Below are 21,999 nucleotides of genomic sequence, written 5' to 3'. Positions count from 1 at the left end.
CTAGACACAAGTAGATGGAAGCAAAAACTTTAGAATCTTAACAGAAAATTTACTCCAAATAGGGAAGGTAAAAGTTCAAAGATCACTGTTGCCATTCACAGAGCCACAAAAACAGGGAGGAACTGAACCCTCAAGACTATGTCTGAGGGGTCTTCTTTACCTAAGGCTTCCCATCCGCCTTGCATGGCAGTCTTATATAAAGTCCATGCTTTGTATGATGTCGAGCTACTGTAGTAGGTTTTGAGGCTGATTAAAAAGTTGCATCCCAACACCTATAACTATACCTCATCTCACAACGAAAGTTGATAAAGACTTTAGACACAGCCACTGTATGCTTGTGTGTATGTTCCGACTTCCTGTGTAGTAGACTAAACCAGCCATGGTATTCCTCCCAGCCCCAGCTGAGACTTGAACCTTGGGCCTCCAGCGTGATCAAGGCAAGTACTCTACCACCTAGTTCTATTTCTAGCCTTGGAATCCTGGTTCTAAACACAGTTCCCAGGTTTCCAGTAGAGGTGTGGATGCATTCCCAGAGGATCTACAATGTGGACACTGCTTTTGCAACAGTGCTAAGATGCCATTTGCCCTCTCCACTCATTGACATGTACACTAAAGCAACCGGGGTAAAAACAAACTGCTGACACCTCCACATGACCAGGGTAATGGTACAAAACTGCACCACTAGTATGACTGTCCTTCAGTCTTTAATGCCATGTAGTCACAGGTAAAAATTAGTTTTGCGCATCAGTTAAGTCATATCATTATTAACCCTTAAGGGCTAGGTTCACTGTTTTTATTTGTGTATGATAAACTGACAAGTGCAACATGCTGAGGGCTGTCCTAGTAAACAGTGTTTGTACAACTACCTGAATAACAAATCCAACAACTTAGCTGCTTTTACCTTCAAACACTGGATAGTTACCAAGTATAAGTATCCACATATGAGTATGTTGCATAGATTTTGTTTGACTCTATTCAAAAGGAACTCATTATTTCAAGTGCCTTTTTTTGGTCAGTGATAACACTTTTTTTTTTTTTGTCAGTGATAATCTGTCTAAGAAATTATTAGAGGTTTGGAAAAGTTTTGGAAAACTTGTGACTGCCCTGCCCACACTTCAATGCCATCAGTCAAAATTTAGGCAGAAGATGCTGAATCCCAACCCCTTTAACAAACTTCAATCGCCAAAAATATTACATTATGATTCTTAACAGTAGCAAAATTACAGTTATGAAGCAGCAACAATGTAGTTTTATGGTTGGAGGTTACCATAACATGAAGAACTGTATTAAAGAGTTACAGCACTAGGAAGGTTGAGATCCTTAACTGGTACTAACAATGTAAGGGGGATGAAAAATCTGGTAGGACTGTCAGGAGAGTGAATTTGGGGCTACAACTCATCTTCAGTTAGACTACTGACAGACGGTAGTGTAAAACAGTCAAACAGAACTGCTACCCAACACTGGAATGGCGTGTAGAATTTTGTTTACTCTACAACCCCCCAGTTAAAGGTATAGTCTCTAAGGAAATGAGAAGCATACAGGATATCCAGGTTATGACTGAAATTTGAATATATAAAGTATACTTCATCTTAAAGGAGACAGAAGCATTGGAAAGAAATGTAATAGTGACATATTGCTAGGCTGATATTCTATGGGAAAGGGCAGCTTTATGATAGAGTTGACAGTTACTACATAGTTACTAGTTACCAGTGAATGGTATCTGTAGTTCAACAAGTACACGGAGGCAAGTATTCTAAAATTAGTTTCCACATAGCTTGGTGTTTTAGCTTTCTACCTTTCCATTTCTCCTTTGTATAAACATTGTTTATAAAGAGGGAGCAAAAACAAAATCTTTTCTGACACTTACGTATCAAGAGCCATATTTCTACATCTTAGAAGATAGCACCAGAGTCTCAGTTATGAGCAGATACATAAGCATTATTCATGACAGATACTCAAAACCATAACAGGTATTTGAAATAATAACGTGGAGTTGCCAGAAATGTAGCTCATAGAGCAGAATGAACTTGATACCTCAGTATCTTTGACCTCCACCTTTAAAGATTCAACCAAAACAGAAACTCAACAGGAGGATTATCTGACAAGGAAAACCAGGTTATTTCAAATGAACATTGTCTACCTGCATAACACAAGAAAGGAAAGGGAAGGACCTAAAGAAAGAGATTAAGAAAAAGGCAAGTGAAGGCTGATCAAAAAGTGGGCCCTGAACAAAGTTTGAACATGTAAGGCAGACAGGCAACGGATAACTGACAGAGCAGAACAATTCCTGGATGAATGAGACACATGATGTGAAGTGACTGTGAGACATTGCAATATTAATACATACCGAGACTGAACTGCGGGTAATGCTCATAAATCTAACTGCAATTAGTACAGGTTTCTGGATTAGGAAGGACATGAAAAGGAAAGCAGAAGGTTAGAACGTACATGTCATTGCCCCATTAAAGAGAAGGCTAAATCTTTCAGTGGAATGAATGTATCCATTTTCTGCAGTCTGAGGACGAGGAGGAGGAGGGGATGGACAGCTTTTCCACTTGCTTTGAAATAAAGGTTTGCAGTAAAGAAGCTCTTCCTTTCCTTCCTAGGTGGGTACTAATAGATTAAACCTCTGAATGCTCAGCTAAAATTCTTAATACAGAAAATGTTTCTGTTTGTTCCCAGTCTCAGGGAACAACTCTGTCTTAAAGACAAGCACTGTACCAACTAATGTAACACCTTAGGCCTAAATTTCACTTTTAAGTATTATTTTCATTTTTAATGTCTTGAGAAGAGATTTAGACAGTATCCTATGATGAGAATATTGGCTAGTTTTATGTCAACTTGACATAAGCCAGTAATTTTCAAAGACAAAATCTCTATTGAGAAAAATGCCCTCATCAGTGGGCAAGCCTGTGGTACATTCCTTGGGATTGATGATTATGTGAGGAGGGCCCAGCTCTTGTGGCTAGTATTACTCCTATGTAGGTAGTCCTGGGCTATATAGCAAAGCAGGCTGAGCAAGCCATAAGGGGCAAGCCTGTAAGCAGCACTTCTCCATAGTCTCTTCTTTATTTTCTGCCTTTAGGTTTCTCCCAACTTCCTAGAATAATGGACTAGAAAATCTAAGCTGAAATATGCCCTTCCCCCACCAATTTTCTTATGATCATGTTTTCTGTGTGTTTGTTTGTTTGAAATCATAGTGCTGGGACTCCTAACTAAGACAATGAGCTTGATTTAATGCCCTGGGAAGGTTATGTCTGTTTTTAGAGATCCTCCTCTAACCCTCCCTACAGACTTCTGTGGAACGTCTGTTCTGTGCAAGGAAGCTTACATTGGAAAGGAAGAAGCAGAGTTATTCCAGCATCTGTCTAAATACAGATTATAATGGCATAGAAGAAGCACTTCTGGGCTCTAGAAAATATGAGTAAGAAAACTGGGAAGCTGGTGTTTTGAGAGGTTTGCTGGGATCTGAAGTAAGTGACTGTTGTGATAATGTTAGCTCACTGAAAGGAGGAGAAACAAGTAAGTAAAGGTTAAACTTTATTCCATCAGTTGTTTACCAGAGACTCAGATCCTGCTGATTCTTAGTTAATGGTAACTGGAGTTAGCTATGTAAGTGCTGGTCACTAGTTTCAGCAGAAGACACGAAATACAAACGTCGGTAAATGAAAAAAATTATCACTTATCTCAAAACCCAACAACAAATCCTAAGTAAAATCTTTATTTGATCATAGAAGACTCTTAAATGAAATTCTGCTTCTGTATGAATCAAATGTTTTAGTTCATATTAAATTCCAAATGATTAAGTTCTCTACTATCGGGAATCTTGGAAGGACCACCAAAAATGATAAGGCTCAGAGTAGGAAAAGATAATGGAAGGATGCAGAGAAAAAGTTAAGATAAAGTTAAGTCTCCATGTCATGGATAGGTACGGAAAGCAGGGAAGATTATAAGCCACCAACTTTTTATTCAAAATATTTAAAAACTCTGCACATTAAATATACTCTGTACACATAACTAAAATAATTTAAAGATTATCAGATATTGATAGCACCTCTGTTCCTTCTGAGAAGTTCCTTTTGTGCACAATCCATATATGTCACAAACACACAGTTAAAAAGAAGTCACAAGAAGGCTCCCTCTCCCACCTTTTCACTGTGCTCCATATTTTGCATCTTACCATTGATCTACGAATCAGGGACAGTCTGGTCTTTGCTTTATTTTCAGCAAATTCCAGGCTACTGATGTCTTTGAGACGAGCCTTATATTTATTCATTTGTTCTACAACTATCAGCTCCACACATCTGAAACAGGAAGAAAGAAAAACTATTATAAGCAGAAGTAAATCAAATGAAGTGTTGTATCTCTAGACTACTTTGTAACTAAGTGTCCTAGACAGTTTTGGGATCCTTTATTTTATGAACACCAAGAAAATTCAGAATGGTGGTTGACAACTCTATTTGCATTTTAGAAACCAACTAAAAATAGTTACAAATCCCAACACTCAGGCTATAATCCCAGATCAACTAATAAATCAATTAATGAACCTGGGAATGGGACTCAAGCCCTTACATTTTCCAAAAGCTCCTACTGCAGTCAGATCGAGGAAAAACAGAAATTAAAGAAAAAAGTTCAGGGTGAAATATGGGAATACTGAACTATTACATCCAAAGAATTGAGTGATAAAACCATGATTACATTACTACATGCGAGAGAGAGAGAGAGAGAGAGAGAGAGAGAGAGAGAGAGAGAGAGAGAGAGAGAGAGAGCTTGACAAAACAGAAATCCATTCAAAAACTATAAGCAGTCCTAAATGGAAACAAGCCTCAGAATAACCAAGATTCTGCTTAAATGCACTGGAACTTATGAAATCATTTACTGTGTTTGATATTTGGATAAAATGGACTACATTAACTAAGGTCCTCTAGAGGTGAATGTGGCTGGCCTTACGTGGTAGTCTTACTGATATCTTGTACACTTTGTAGTGGGTCAGTAGTGTCAGGGCAACGGAGAATGCAAGGTGCAAACACGATGGCCAAGGCATTAGCAGACATTCGATTAGTGTCTTCCTGTAGCGCAATCCTAAGGAATAAAGCAAAACCAACACAAGTGAGAAGAGGAGAAAATAACACGATAGTGAGAAGGCATGGAAGAGAGGACAATATGCCATCAACCCCATAGCACTGCAGAGATAACCACCTAAGCTTAAGGAAGACACTGCACACATCCCTAGAGCTATCCCTTTACCTGGAAAATGGACTTTTACTACTCCCTGAAACAGTCTGGGTCCTAGGCCAATGTAGAGCATATTAAGAGAAGTCTATAACCTGCTGCTTAAGCCCAACATCCTAACACATCTGCAGATGCAGAGTTGTACAGGTTTTTTTTTCTTAATTTTTTAAAAATGATTTATTTTATGTGCATTGGTGTTTTGCCTGCATGTATGTCTGTGTGACACTGTCAGATCCCTTGGAACTGGAGTTATAGATGGCAGTGAGCTACAGTGTGGGTACCTGGAATTGAATCCATGTTCTCTGGAAGAGCAGCCAATGCTATTAACCTCTGAACCACCTCTCTAACCCCTAGAGTAGATATTTTTAAGGCATTTCCAAACATACCCCACATCTGACCAAAAAGAGGGTTGTATTTTCAACCACTTCAAAAATTTACACAGGGAAAGATATCTACTACTGAAGCCTTTAGTCAGTCAATTCCTGAGTATAATCTGAACCCAGCTCTCACAAAGTAGGTTATGTTCAGAGACAAAAACTCTTCTAGTTCAAATGTCACCATGAGGTGTGAGCGGCTATATGCATTACTTTAGCAGTCACTCAATTTAGCAGATTAAGAATCCTAACCTTACTCTATGGGTTTATAGCACAAAGTTTAGAAACACAGAAAGGTGTTGTTTTTTAAGCATTGGTAAAGACCAAACCAAGGGCTTTGTACATACTAGGTAAGCACTCCACTGCTAAACTACATTACTAGGCAAGGCACTGTCTTCATATATATTCAAGTTCTTCATTTAAATGGAATCTTGACCACAGTCCCCAAAAGACCAGGCATATGGGTACATGCCTTTAATCCCAGCACTTGAAAAGTAGAGGCAGGAAGACAGCTATGAGTTCAAGTCCAGACTGATCTACACAGTGAGTTCCAAGACAACCAGAAATACATAATGAGAACCTGTCTTGAATAAGTTACCTAACTAGATGAAAGATAAGGCGTTCCAGTGTATTGAGATGAGTTCGGGAGAGCTGATCAATTACGGAGTACACACCACGGATTGTCTCCTTTCTTTCCTGAAGGCCTAAGAAAAATGGTAAAAATAGCAATTACACTGAATATCCCTGTTACATGCTATATCTTCTTCCTGGATGGAAACTCTATAGCAGAGAATGATGGCTCTAGTTTGGGGAGGCAGAACCAAGGTTCTAAGCTATTGGTTCCCTGTATTTGAATTCCCAAAGTTGAATTTGTTCCCCAACAGCCCTTGATGATAGCAAGGACGCAGGTATTTTAGTATTTTAGTCATTATGTGACAGACTAGTTTTTCATAAAAATCAACCAACTGTTCTATATAATTATAAATTCTCAGGTCCTAAATACCTCTACGTAAACCTTTACCAATATACTACACAGCTAAAGCACAGAGCCCATCTGGTATAAGAGACAAGACAGTTAGCTTCCGACCCAGTTCTTGCTTAGATTTACAACTGAATGAATGTTTTAACCCACCCTAAAATCTCCTACTTGATATTTTACTGTTTTAATACCCACATCTTTCAGTTACTTATGAGAAGAAACAAAGTGGCTTATTCAGAAACTTTTAGAAGAGTCTATAAGAAGTCAACATTTGAATAGGTAGTAATAAACTGGCAGTTTTGCATTGATTGTCACAAGCTTAATTTAGGACCCATAAAGGCTAATCTACTATAGGAGGCCTTAATACTGTATATAACACATAGCATTGCTTTATCAATTATAGGCCTTTCCTTTAAGCCCATGAAGCTTGTGCTTACCCATAGCTCGAAGGAATTCTTCATAGAGTTCAAAAGTCATGAGTGGATTGGGCAGATCACGAAGCCATTGTTTGAATACACTTGCAATGACATGTATGTTATAGTCATCTAGGTTCACACTCTCAGCATCTAGTTAGAGACAAGAGTTAGGTAACAAAGCAAACATGCAAAAGACTTAAACAGTACACTTCACAAAGTAAACCTACTAAAAGAAGCCTTCATATTTCTTAATTAAACAAATGTATACTTTCTACAATTTCATTCCATGCTTGGAATTGCCACTTCTAACTATAAAGGAATAGTGTTGGTGTCTGTGTTTTCTAAATATGTTGTGAACACAAATGTAAAAACATCACATTTTCATGAACTGCTGCAGAAATGTCTATTTGCTTGCTTTTGATTTTTGTCCATCTTATAGATTGGACTATGTACCACACTCTTGAGTACTAATGCTTCCGAAGTCCAAGGGGACTAATTAAGTCATTCATAGAGATGAGAAGGCAGAAAAATGTGACGGAAACATCTTCATCCTGTTTTGCTGTTGCGCAGTTCAAAAGTGAGCTAAATCTGACAACTGCCCCAAACTAGCACACACAAAGTTCTTAAAGTTAGAATTTATCAAGTTTTATCAGGTATTTCCTGTTATTTTCATAATAATTCATTTCTCACTGATGGTGAGAAAAACCATTGGGGTTCTCAGTCACACAAAGACAACTTTTGTCTTAAAAAGAACTATTTTCTTCTAACAATGATAAAGAATATATCTGGTTAATGAATCCAAAGGCAAGCCCTTGTATATACTCTGGGACTAAGCTTTATACTTGTTAAGTACTCAACTCACTACTAGTGTAAATAACTAAGTCCTCAATGTACATGGGCAGACAGGAAAATCTACTGCAAAGAATCCTGTCTGTGGTCAGAACAGTGAAGACTAACAGGCAGCACTTTAAATTATGGATTCAGAAAACACAGGACTAAATTCCAACACGGTCACTGGTTGGTGATAGGTAGTTAGATGAACTCCTCTGTCAGCCTGGTTCCTTATCTGGAAATGCAGATAAGTGATATCCCAGAGTTCTCAAAACTGTTCTGAGAATCTTTGTTGCCTTGGATCAACATTCTATTAATTTCCCTGAACCTACATTTTCTTCCTCATAAATTAAGGATATCGGGATTGTCTGTCAAATAGATTAAGATCTATTAAGATCTATTTTCAAGTACCTAACAATACTTTCTATAATTGTACTGTTGATATATGTTTGATGAATTTACCAAATACAGCCAAAGACTCAAAAATGGCAAAGAAGTACCCCCAAAAAGTTCTGGTCCTACATTTAGAGAAGTAGTATAAAATAAACCTGAAATAACTTTTAAAATAAAAGTGTTACATCTTGATTCAGGGCACACTCTCTTACCTGTATCTAGGCCTTGCCGCAGCTCCTTGATTTTATTAGTTGACCCAGACTTCCGGTAAATGCCTTCGGTGTAAAGCCCGTGCATCTCAATGTAGTTGATGAGCTTCTCCACCACTAAAGGAACAGCTCGGTCTTCACTTGTCAGACGGGACAGCTCCACCCCAAACTGCCGAGATGACAGCTCTGGATCATACTAAATCAAAGATAAATTTTGTTTCTAAATGCATTCAAACACTATAGAACACGCTTAGCCAATTTTATTTACCTAGTTTTATGCTGATAACCCTAGGAGTTGGGAGGAAAGGGAATCACAGTTTAAAAAGTACAAACTGATGAGCTAATAGCTTCAAGCATCTTCTGGTGAAAATCCACACAGAGAACAAGACTAGAGGCAGTGGCAATGGGCTGCTACTTCCTATCAAAAATCAATTCTAGCAAAAGCTGATGTTGTGTAGGAGAAGGGTGTTTGGTTTTGTATGAAAAGAAAAAAACCTTGAATATTTACCATGTACTTTGGAAAAAAATCACTGAATTTTTTTTTAATGAATTAACTTATCAGGAATGTTTGAAACACAAGAATATTTTGCCATTTCAAGGGTAAAACTTTATTAAAAACCTTACTTGCATCTACTTTTAAGCAAAGGTCTGGCCCACGATCAGGGTTAGCACTCCTTTCCTCACTTTGGCGGTGTATCTAATATACATGATTAGCTAGTTCAAGTGTCTGCAATTCAACAGCTTATCACTGAAAAAATTTAAGTAAGTCACACACAAAAATGCCAACGTCTAGATCTCTAGAAACTGGTTATCTAAATCTTTCTTTCCTTCTCTTTTATCTGCCTCCTCTAGCCTATTAATCACCTTCAACCTTCATCTCCCAACCAGTCGGCAAGCTTTTCGTTACTCAGCCTACCCTCTCTATGTCCACTTCTCAGTTGTGTCCCACCACCCTCTTTCAGCCTACAGTACTGTTTGTTTGAACTACCCCCCTAAGAGTATCAACACTAGTCTCCCCATGTAAATTTTCTCCTCCTCTAACAGATCCTATACGGGGTATCTCCCTTACTATCCTCAGACATTTTCAGTGGCTAGCCAGTATAGACAAAAGTGAAGTACATGCATTGTTGAGACTGATACTACACCTAAGGCCTTGAATTGATTTGATTTCTCGTCTTAATTGATACATTTGTCATTATAATCTAGGTACCAGGGAAACAAAAGTAAGAGAGAGCATCTCCCCTAAAACTAAAGCTAAGACATTACATTAGCATGTGGAAATAAGTAAAATAACACATTTACTGGGTAATTATAGAAACACAGGATATAAAACAGGAAAGTTTGAGCTGGGCAGTCGCTCAGTTGGTAGAGTACTGGCCTAGCTTGCTTGTGGCCCTGTGCTGGTCCCCAGCACTTGAGAGGAAGGAGCAGGAGAATCAGAAGTTCCAATTCATCCTAGGTTATACAGAGTTCCAGGCCAGTCTGAGATAAATAAGACCCTATCTCATAAAAACCAAACCCAAATTAAAACCAACCACCCAAAACCAACAACAACAAAATAGCAACTAAGGACCTCAAAAAAGATCTGATGCTTAACGCTGATGTTAGGAAGCAGATGATACCTAAGAAAGCAAGAGAGGCTCAGGAAACAAAGAGCCATGGAATCTGTAATACTGAGCCATTCAGTATGGCTAAACTAAGAATAACCAAAGCTAGGCAAAGGCTATAAAGTGCACTTGGACTTTATTCTGATAGCTAAGAGACACTACTGGAGAATTTTAAACAACCACAACAGGAGTCAGTTTTCTGTTATTGTCCATCTATACATTTTGCATGTCAGCAGTCAATTCTCAGAGAATTAATTCCAAATTTAATTGGAAGGATGTTAAACAAGTATCAAAGAACATCTCTAATACTACTGCTAGGTCTAAGGCAGAATATTGCACTTGGGAGGCAGAGGCAGGTGGATTTCTGAGTTCGAGGCCAGCCGGGTCTACAGAGTGAGTTCCAGGACAGCCAGGGCTACACAGAGAAACCCTGTCTTGAAAAACCAAAAACAAGAAAACAAAAAAAGAAAAACAAAACAAATAAGGCAGAATATTTATAGGATGCATATTAAATGTTAGTATTTTCACTCCATCAACTTGGCTAAACTTTTGCAATAAACTATTATATTCTACTTAGTTTTTAAGTATATATGGCATTGTACCACCTGGAGCAAATAATAATTTATTAAAGAAAAATATAATAATGATTACTGAAATGATTTAAGCAAAAATACACATTAACCAAAAGTTTTGCTACTGATATGATACATGTGTTGTACTTATTATATTTTAATACAGCATCAAAAAGTTAATAGCTGAAAACTGTGAAATAAAAACTAGAAAGTAGTCAAGGCTACTAAACAATAACTTGAAGTCAGCTAGGGTTGACCCTATGTAACCTGAAACGAACATGCCCCAAACTCTAAACATTCTTGGGGCTTGCAAGAGGGCACAGGGTAAAGGCACTTGCTGAATTGAACCTGAGCTAAATTAGGATTGGAACATGCAAATTGTTCTCTGACTTCCACATGTATGTAACAGCATCTGAAACAGGCTGCACTCCCACACACAATAAGTAAATGTAAAAAAAACTACATTTTAATAATTATTTTTTATTATTTTGCTGAAGTTTATCTATTTTAGTCTTCCCAGAAGCCAAAATTTTGTTTTGTAAGGTTTTGTGTTGTTGTTTTGCAGGGTTTTATATTGTATAGACACCTTAAGATTTCTCTTTATTATTATTTCTTCTGCTCTTTTTGAGTAGAATTTGCTGAGCTTTTGCATTTTCCTCCATGAGTTGTAAGTTTAGTCATGTCTAATATACTTTTAATATATGGATTTAAAGCTATAAAATTCCTCACTATTATTCTCACTATTTTCTCTATGTCACAGGATTATCATTAGTTAAAATATTTAAAATATTTTTCCATTTGTATTGTAATCTCTTAGAACATATCTGCAGGGCTGAAATCTATGTTTTTATCTGTCTAAATATGTCTTCTCAACACTTTCATTTTTTGCCTTCAGTACCAAGTGACAAAAGCCAAGGTTTTACACACATTAGGAAGGCACTCCATTACTGACAGGCTAACAAGGCTTTACACACATTAGGAAGGCACTCCATTACTGACAAGCTAACGTTTTCACTGCTGAACAGTATCACTGAGTATGATAAAAATCCCTTCAGTTGGCTCTCTTTTCTTCGAACACTTAAGATACCTTGCTTTTATCCATTGGCTTCCATTACTTCTGTTCAAAAATGAACTGTGCTTTATTTCATTGCATCTTTGGATAATTATATTAAGAAACAATACTTTTGTTTGGAGTACTGAACTGTTGTTTTCTTTGTATTTATCCTATTTTATGTTAAAAGCGCTTTACAATTTATGTATATTGGTTTGTAGCTCTGACTGTCCAGGAACTTGCTATGTAAAACAGGTTAGCCTTTAATGCAGAGATCTGCCTGCCTCTGCCTCCTGAGTCCTAGGTCAAAGGAGTCTGCTACCAAGCCTCAGTTAAATGCTTTTAAACCCTTATATGATATGCTGCCCAGTATCTCCTAAAATGTTGTGTCTACTTTGTTTTTTCTTTCTTCATATACATATATATATGCATGTGTGTGTGTATATGTACATCTATATGAATGAATATTTCATAAACTGAGAAAGGTGGTATACATTGTAATCTCAGTATTTAGGAGATAAAGATAGGAGGACCTGCAATTCAAGATCACCCTTGGCTAATGTAGTGAGTTGGAGACCAAACTGGGCTAATAGAGACCGTGTCTCAAAAATAAAACCAAACCAAGCCAAACAAACAAAAAACCAGGATCTGGGGAGATTGTCCAATGAACAGAGTACTTGTAAAGTACAAGCATGCACACTAAAGTTCAGATCCCTAGAACCCATGTAAACGCTGGATGGGTACAGTGGCCTGCCTAAAGTACCAGGGGCAGAGAAAAAGACTTCCCTGGGCAAGTCCCTGGCTGGGTCTGTGAGCTCTGAGTTTAGTGAGAGGCTGTAGTGCAGAGGGTAATCAAGGAAGACTCCTCAAGTTGGCTCTCCACAGACATACAACCACACATAGCACCTCACCTTTCCCCTGACATTCTACACTTTTCCATTCTTTTTACTTAATCTCCCAGCCTGGATATTTTGTGTGTGTAAGCTTTTTAGTTCACTGAACTTCCCTTCTGTGTAAGCTGCTAAACAATACCGAGTTTCAAGTTTCAACTGCACTTTTCTCTAGATTCTCCACTTGATTCTGTTAAATCTATACTATTATGTTTTATATATTTTACACTTAATCTATACTTAATCTAAATCTTGACATTGTGGAACTCTTTCCCGCCTTCTATATAGTCCTAAGAGATTGCTAAAACTTCAACCGTCTTCTCTGACTTTTGTATGTAAGATCTCTACACAGAATACTGTTTGGTGGTTGTTTTTCTTTGTTAGGTTTTTATTGCTGTGATAAAACACTATGACCAAAGAAACTAGTGGGGAAAGGGTTTATTTTGTCTAAACTTTCACATCACAGTCCACCATCAAAGGGAGTTACAGCAAGAACTCAAGGCAGGGTCTGAGGCAGAAGTAATGGAGGAACACTGCTTACTGCTTGCTTCTCTCATGGCTTGCTCAGCCTGCTTTCTTACAAAACTCAGGACACCACCTGCCCAGGGTGAGCCCTACCCAGGGTGAGCCCTGCCCAGGGTCAGCTAGGCTTTCCCATTATCAGTCACTAACAACTATTTTAAAATGGCCTGGCATGGTGGCGCACGCCTTTAATCCTGGCATGCCATAGGCAGAGGCAGGTGGATCCTGTGAGTTCAAAGCCAGTCTGGTCTACATAGTGAGTTCTAAGACAGTCAGTGATACATAATAGAAAGACCCTGTCTCAAAAACACAAAACCAAAACCAACAAAAAGGTTGTTTCCTTGAAGATACGTGTTCAGTACTTTTTAGATTTATGTACACAAGTACAAGTAGGTACTGGAAAATACCAGCTCTCTCAGTATACACTGTTGTTCATGGTTAAACGCTAATAGTGAACATTAACGATAATTCCTCAGAAGAACTTATAAATGCTTAACTCATCAACTTAGCAGCTTACATAAAGTCAAGATAAAAGGGTTCAAGAAAATTAATTCAATTATATACATAGATCTCCACTCATGTATATTGGACATAAAACATACTTCTTAATGTGATTTGAGGTCATGAAGTTTGAAAACAACTGTATTATAAAGCTACTAAAGAAGCCCAAAATATTATCCACATGGTGGGGCAGGAGAAGACGTGCAGATACACTGTGTACTACTAAGGGGCAGTAATGCCTTACCTTCTTAGAACACTTGGCTGTGGTTTTCAGACAGCACTTCTTATGGCAAGCGTACTTACACACTGGAAAACAGGTTAAGCGTACAACAATTTTAGTATGCAAATCAATGGCAAGAACTTACCAAGTTTACAACTTTGTTTTTTGAGGCTGTCTCTGATTTAAGGTAATTAAACACATTTTATTCTATGCTAACCTCTGTTAAGGGAAATGATGCTGAAAACCTGCCTAATATTTTCAGTCAGTGTCAATGAACAAGCGTTCTCTTCTTTCTAGGGTGCCCGTCTTGCTACTGCACTCATGTCTCCTACCCACACACTCAATTCCACCAGGTTATCTATCTTTATAGTTTGATTCACAAATTAGTATGTATGTCTTCCCAGGTGCTCTAAAACCTGTTAAAGTCCCAGAAACCCCAATTAAGAATAAACTATGGGCATAGAAAAGATTATTGTCAAGAAATGCTTACTGAAATAAATTGAAATTGTCAGTACATTAGAAAAATAGAAGATGGCTTATTTATTATCCCTTAAGGACCAGAATAGAATTCTTAGAGAAAATAATATAAGCGGAGTATTAGTTATAGTAGGGAACATAAGGTTAAAAAAAAAAAAGAAGTTCAGAGGAAAAATAATTTTTATCAGGATGACCAAAATATCTGAGGCAACTTCTCTGTCCTAGCCCAAAGTCATTTTCATGTCTGAAGCCTACTTCTTTGTTCTAGCCTAATATTTAGAGTCCTGCCTGAAATTACTTCTTTGTTCTAGCCTAACGTCAGATTCTTGCCTGAAGCCCACTTCCTTGTCCTTGGCCAATGTCAGATTCCTGCCAAGCAGCCCCAAAAGCTCTCTGCCTGTCCTTTTTTATTTCATAAACAAAACTGAGCCTGTCTAGGTCATTCTGCCAGGAATACCTTCCTTACCCATTGTGGAATATGCATTATCAATGCACTTCTGTCTTACGTTGGTAAGGTAAGGTTCTGTGTAGACTCTTACCTGTACTTGGCTTGCCAGCCTGTTAATTTAATGACTCCGTCTGGGGATTCATTTTCAGGTTCAAGCCATGTACTTTGGCTGCCAACATGTTGATGTTGTTAAAGACAAGTTTTAACATGATGGGCAGGAATAAAAGTATTCCCAGGACAAAAAGGGCTAGCATGATTAAGCTAATTTGCCATTCTTGAAGCTTGAGATATTTTGGTCATCCTAATTTAAGCCCTTAGAAACAGTGATCATGGGAGTATTCATGTAACTTTGTTTATTGCCTTGCTTGTTCTTTGACTATCTGTGTTTATTGTCTTGCTTGTTCCTGGACTATTTGCATCTATTGTATTGCTAGTTCCTCAACCTAGAACTGACCTTAATACTTGCATGTAATTAAAATGGCATAAAGCAAAAAGGGGGGTGGGATGGCGGGTTTCTAGGGAGGGGAAATGGGGAAAGGGGATGGAATCTTAAATGTAAATAAATAAAATATCCAATTTTAAAAAATAATTTTTAGGCTTGGGAGGCAAAGGTAGGCAGATCTCTGAGAGATTGAGGTCAGCCAGGGCTACATAAAAACAAAACAACAACAAACAAACACAACTTTTAGAGTGCCCAGTAACAAGGTAGCCACACAATTGGTGAGAACAAGACATTTTTGCATAGATGGATGCTGACAGCAAGGTGACTTCTGTCATTCTGTTCTACTAGTTCTTGCAAACTAACAAAATATTCTTTCTTAAATGCCTAATCTTTTATGTTTTCAAAGCTAGATCAAGTAATAAAGGCCAAGCTATTATAATGGTGAGATCACATAGACAGTCATAAAAACGAGTAATTCTAAATCCACATTGGCCATAAAAAAGCAAAGTGTCTAAATCAGTAGTTCTCAACCTGTGGGTCTCAACCCTTTGGAGCTCACATATCAGATATTTACAGTACGATTTCTAACAGTAGCAAAATTACAATTATGAAGTAGCAACAAAAACCATTTGTGGTGTGGGTCACCACAACATGAAGAACTATATTAAAGGGTCACAGCATTAAGAAGGTTGGGAACCGCTGTTTAGCCTAAAACCATAGTGTTTGAATTAGGTACATTTCAAACTATTTCCCATGATCAATATTAATATAATTTTCAAGACAACTGATAAGAAAATAAAAGGAAGTTCTTGCTTCATTCAAATTTGAATCAGAAATCTCCACAGGATTACTATTTAAATGTTTATTCCCCATCTAATGGCACCATTTTGGGAAGCCCGCGGAATCCTCACACAGTGGAAACTCACTGGTTGAAGTAGGTCACTATATGTGTGGGCATTTGAAGGTTACACCTTGCTCCTCACATAGGTCAGACTCTCTGCCTTTTGGTTTGCCTCTACCACAGCCCATTGCGCATGAAGAGCTAAAAAAATCTCTGAAGACATGAGCCAAAACAACTGTTTCTTTCCTTAAGTCATTTCTATCAGGCACTGTGGTCACACCAACACAAAATTAATACAGAAACTGGTACCAGAGAAGTGAGGTTGTTGTCGTCTTGACTAAACTTGACAGAGTCATTTTAAGCCTTTGACACTGATTTGGGAGAGGGCTATGGAAAGTATGGAGCTTAAAGGTAGCAAAGCCCTAGTCCTAGAGTGCTGCAAACAGACCTGGATGGGAAACTGTGGAAGGAGGCTGGAAAACCAGACTGCTAATAAGGATAGGGACAGTGGAGGCCAGGCTCATATGCTCCATGTGCGGACAATGATCCTATAGAGAATTGGACTAGAGGTCATTTAAAATTGCTGGCAAAAAAGTTATCTACATTGAACTAGGTTCTGAAAATCTGAATGAGGCTGAATTAAATGGCTAAATAATGTGGTGGAAGAAATTTCAAGAGAACATCATTCAGGTTGTAGTGTGGTTATTGCTGGCTACATTTAGCAAATTTTATAATGAAAACTTGAAAATGAAATTAAATATATATTCAGTTTGGTTAGGCAAGGGACACATAGGTATGGACAAAAAGACCCTGGTTGCTATAGAGTTTTAGCACCATTAAAAAGAAGATGGTAAATTTGCACTGGAACCATAGGAAGGGATCCTTGAAGACATTTTGCGCAGTCATGAGAGCCTGCTCAGAGTTCCAGGGTGGATAAAACTGCGATTCATTTGAAAGACTGCATTAAAACAAGGGTATAAATCATAGTGTTAAACTCACAAAGGGCTAACTAGCAAAGTATCTTCCAAAATTCAGCTGCTTAAGCACTAAGAAGTACTGCAATTACAGTTCAAGAGAGCTTAATTGTTATTCTAAGTGGGTATAGAACGTACATGGTACTTGTTTTCCAGACAAGTGAACATAAGAGAGGACAACGAAAGCTTTTCCCTCAAAGGTATCTAATACTTACATTTGCAAACAGAGGCTCTGTCCATTATCCATATCAAGGAAGAACAGTATTCACAGTATGTAGGGATGCTATACTGGGTAGCCTTAAAGATGTGGCCATTGTGCTCTTCCACCTGAATGAAGAAATGTCACTATTTATACTACAGCCAATTAAGTAAATGCTTCTCTAACATGGTTGGAAAATGGAAAATACTCCAACCTCTTGCTAAGACTTCACTGGGTATCTATTCCAGGTAGAGAATTATGATCCTCCAGAAATAATGAAAATAAAACATTGTTGGTTAAACTAACCAACAATGTACATATTATCAGTATCAAAAACAATGCAACTCAATGAGCATGTGATGCCTATCTATGACTCAGTTGCAAGGTAAACTGAAAGCAGCAGTTCTAATATGTGTGTTTTTCACTTCCAGGAATGTTTTACATTATTGAAAATCAACCATGACCCCAAAAGGCTTCTGTTTTCATCAATTATACCTATTGCTATTTAGAAATTAAAGCTGAAAAAATGAGCACATTAAGTATTAATATAAATTTTAATGTTCTTTCTCCTAAATCAGCTTTTTTGTTTATCATAAAAAAGAAAATGTTTTCATTATGACATTATCAATACATAGATATCTTTATTTGTCTGAGACAGGGCTTCACTATGTAGCCCTGGTTGGCCTGGAAACCCCTGTGTAGACCAGGCTGACCTTGTACTCTGAGACCCACTTTTCTGTGTCTCCCAAGTGCTGGGATTAAGGCCACCCCCATGCATGGTGTATCCTTGTTTTAATCTGTTTGTTCAACATGTAACTGGATTCCTATCTTAAAATTGTGAATCATTATAATCATAGCTGGGTAAGCATCTCTGTGCGATGCCAAATTAAATCTTTTGATTATATACCCAAAATATAATGCCAGATTATATGGTGTAGTGGCCCCTACAGACTCATGTGTTTGAATGCTTGACCCATAACAAATGGCACTTATTAGGAGGTGTGGCCCTGTTGGAGGAAGTGTGTCACTCTGGAGGCAGGCTTTGAGATTTCCTATACTCAGCTATGCCCATTGTGGTACAGTCTCTTTCTGCTACCTGTGGATCAAGACATAGAACTTTTAGCTTCTTCTCCAACACCAGGTCTGCCTGCACACCACTGTTTCCTGCCAGGAAGGTAATGGACTAATAAACCTCTAAAACTGTAAGCCAGACCCAATTAAATGTTTTCCTTTAGAAGAGTTGCCATGGTCCTGGTGTCTCTTTATAAAAATAAAGACCAAACTAAGACATAGCTCCTTTTGAGGAGCAACCATACTGATTTCCATCATGGCTGTACCAGTTTACGTTTTCACAGGAAGTGTACAAGGGGTCCTCCACTTTGCATATACCCTCACTTAATGACAGCCATTCTGAATGGGTTGAAGTAGAATGTCAAAGTAGTTTTAATCTGTATTTCCCTGATGACTAAGGGTGTTGAATGTTTTACGTGTGTTAACCATTTTACTTCTTCCCCCTCTTTTTTTTTTTGTTGTTGTTGAGAAATTTTAGTTGACTATTATCTTGCTTTGGTTTTTAATTCTGAAGTAATTTACTGAGTGATATATCAGATGTATAGGTGGCAGGTCACCCTTTGTCTTATTATGATGTTTTCTTTTGTGTTGTATTGTGCAACTCCATTTTGAAGTCCTTGGCATTATTTCCTGTGCTGTGCTATGTCACTGTGAGGATGTCCTCCCTGTGCTTGTAATCCTGAAGTGTGTTACCTAGGGTTTCTTCTAGCGGCTTCATACTTTCAGATTTTATATTAAGGTCTTTGATCCACTTTGAATTGATCGCTGCACAAGACGACAGATTGATCTTCTATTGACCTAACACACCTATTTTTGTATTGCTCCCACATTAGTTTTGTTACTGCAGCTCTGCAGCAGTTTGAGTACAAGTATTGCAAAACACCCAGCACTGTTCTTTCTTCTTAGGATTGCTCTGGCTGTTGAGGTATTTTGTGTGTCCATTCAAAATTTAGTCTTTTTTTTTCCTAGTTTTAAAAAAAGAAGTTATTAGAATTGTGAAGTAAAGTGCATTTACTGTGCAGATGGGGTTTGGTGATACAGTCTTATTTTCACAATATTAACTCTATCCATCCATAAGCATGGGAGATCGTTTTCCATCTTCGAGTATCTTCCTCCTTGATAACGTCTTTTTGTGTGTTGTTTTGTTTTTTGTATTTGTTTTTTAAAGCTAATATGTGTAGGATTTTTTTCTTAGCAAGTTCATTACTGGTAATAAAAACTATTTTATGTTAATCCTTATCATACTACATAAAGTATTTACCACATACAGCAGGGTTTTTTTTTGGTAGAGGTTTTAGGGTTTTGTGAATATATGATCATATTGGGATAATCTGACTTTTTTTTAAGTTTGTATTGCTTTTATTTTTATCTCCTTGTTTACTGCTCTAACAGACTTTGAATACAGCATGAATTAAGAGTAGAGGATAGGCATGGCTGTTTTGTTCCTGGTTTAGAGGAAATGCTTTCAGGGTTTCCCCTATTTAATATAATGCTGGTGCTTACTTTATCATATATTCCATTTATCATGTTGAAGTATCTTCTGTTTCCAGTGTCTTTAAGGCTTTTATCATGAAGAGATGTTGAACTCCGGCAAAGACCTTTTCTGTATCTATTGATACAATCTAATCTGGGTCCTTAAATATATGAGTTTTATTACATTTTTTGATTTGTATATGTCGAACTATTCTAGTATCCATTTATGGTACATGGTCTTCTTACGAAGTTCTCAAATTCTGTTTGCAAGTGCATTATTGAGAATTTTTCTGTCTCTGTTCATCAAGAACACCGATTAATCTACACTTTCAGTTTTGTTGTGTCCTTATCTGGTTTTAGTGTCAGGGTGATACTAGTTCCAAAAGTTTGATGAAATTGAGCAGTGTGTCTATCTGCTCTTCAATTTTACTTGTGTGTGTGTGTGTGTGTGTGTGTGTGTGTGTGTGTGTGTGTGTATTCCCTGATTGCTATTCTGACTGGAGTAATATCTGAGTAGTTACAATACACATTTTCCTGGTGGCTAAGGATGTTGATCCTTTCAAAAACATCTATTGCTCACTTGAATTTCTTCTTCTGAGAACTCTACGTCCAGAACATTTTTTAAACTGGGATATTTGTTTTCTTGTAACACAGAAACTTTTCAGTTTTACATCTGTCAATTGTTGGTCTTTTCTCGATGCAAAGTCCTTACACATGCCCACATCTTAAAGTGTTGTCTCAACTTTATTCTTGAGAAGTATCGGGGCTAATGCTAAGGTCTTTCATTCATCTGCAGTCAGTTTTTATGCAGACAGAGATAAGAATATAGTTTCATTCTTTACATGTAGAATACCAGCTTTCTCAGCACCATTCTAACATATTAAGATTATAACTCAATAAAGAAAACCAACTTTAAATAAGTAAATGCTGACTACCCCATCAATGAAGTACAAATGACTAGCAGACAGGAGAAAATGTTAAACATCATTAGACATAAGGGAAATATAAATTAAAATCACAATAGGCTACACAACCAAAAGAATGTCTGCAACAAAAAGATACACAGTAACATAGGGTGGTCAAAGTGTTGAGATTAGAACTCTTTCAGCATTGTAGGTAGTATTTCTTACTTGGAAAACATGTTAGCAGATTCAGAAATTTTAGCTAAAGTTAAAATCATATGACCCAAAATTATACCTTGAAGATTATTATACAGAAGAGAAATCATAGCATACATCCATAAACCAACTCAACTCCTATCAAACAGTAAATAAAGTGTGAAGGAAAAGGTTAGGGCTGTAACTCAGTGGTAGAATAATTACCTAGCATGGCCAAGGTCATCAGCATAATCCCCCACAAAGTAGTGTGTCTACAATGTAATTCTACTGAATACTAAATGTAGTTGACTATGGATGAATCTCAAGAATATCATGCTAAGAAACCATATGCAAAAACAAGGAATTGTACAATTCCATTTTCATGAGATTTTCACCAAGAGCTAAACTATAGAAATAGTAGACATGTTAGAAGCAGTTATTTAGTCCATTTTGAGAAATTCCACTTTAGAAACTTACAGACCACATGAAGCTCATGAAGAAGGAAGACCAAGTGTAGGTGCTTTGGTCCTTCTTAGAAGGAGTAAAAAAAATGTGAAACAGAAATTGATGGTCTGGAGACCATCCTACCTGGGTATCCATCCCATGTGCAGTCACCAAAGGTAGACGCTGATGTGGATGTCAGGAAGTGCATGCTGACAGGAGCCTGATATAGCTGTCTCCTTAGAGGTCTGCCAGAATCTAACATATTAAGAGGCGGATGCTCACAGCCAACTACTGAACTGATCAAGGGGTTCCCAATGGAGGAGTTAGAGTGAAGACTGAAGGAGCTGAAAGGGTTTGCAGCCCCATGAGGAGAGCAACAATACCAACCAACCAGAGCCCCCAGGGTCTAAACCACCAGCCTGGGAGCACTTAGGGAGGGACCCATGGCTCCAGCTATGTATGTAAGGGAGGATGGCCCTGTCAGGCATAGGTGGGAGAGGAAGCCCTTGGTCCCGTGAAGGCTGGATGCCCCAGGTTGGGGGAATTCGAGGGTGGGGAGGTAGAAGTGGGGGGGCGGTTGGGGGTACATTCTCAAATAAGTGGAAGGAGGGGGGATGGGATGAGGGTTCCTAAGTGGGAAGTGGGTAAAGGGATAACACCTGAAATGTAAATAAAAAAATCAAAGAAAAAAAGAAAGAAAGAAAGAAAGAAAGAAAGAAAGAAAGAAAGAAAGAAA

General features: G+C 37.8%; 1 protein-coding gene across 7 annotated transcripts in view; it reads right to left on the bottom strand.

The window, feature by feature from the left end:
* Myo9a (myosin IXA) overlaps positions 1-21,999 on the bottom strand; it is a 188,361-nt gene that overhangs the window by 12,811 nt on the left and 153,551 nt on the right. For all 7 annotated transcript variants that reach the window (XM_028774384.1, XM_028774386.1, XM_028774390.1 and 4 more), the window contains 7 exons: positions 17,195-17,306; positions 13,822-13,883; positions 8,438-8,630; positions 7,023-7,151; positions 6,205-6,310; positions 4,951-5,082; positions 4,181-4,304 (listed from right to left, as the gene is read on the bottom strand). In XM_028774384.1, coding sequence (XP_028630217.1) covers positions 4,181-4,304; positions 4,951-5,082; positions 6,205-6,310; positions 7,023-7,151; positions 8,438-8,630; positions 13,822-13,883; positions 17,195-17,306 — 858 coding nt within the window. The remainder of the gene's footprint in view (positions 1-4,180; positions 4,305-4,950; positions 5,083-6,204; positions 6,311-7,022; positions 7,152-8,437; positions 8,631-13,821; positions 13,884-17,194; positions 17,307-21,999) is intronic.

This window comes from Grammomys surdaster, unplaced genomic scaffold (assembly GCF_004785775.1).
Source record: "Grammomys surdaster isolate TR1022 unplaced genomic scaffold, NIH_TR_1.0 241, whole genome shotgun sequence".
Lineage (NCBI taxonomy): Eukaryota > Metazoa > Chordata > Mammalia > Rodentia > Muridae > Grammomys > Grammomys surdaster.
Note: the sequence above shows the minus strand (reverse complement) of the source record. Positions and strands in the feature narration are given on the sequence as shown.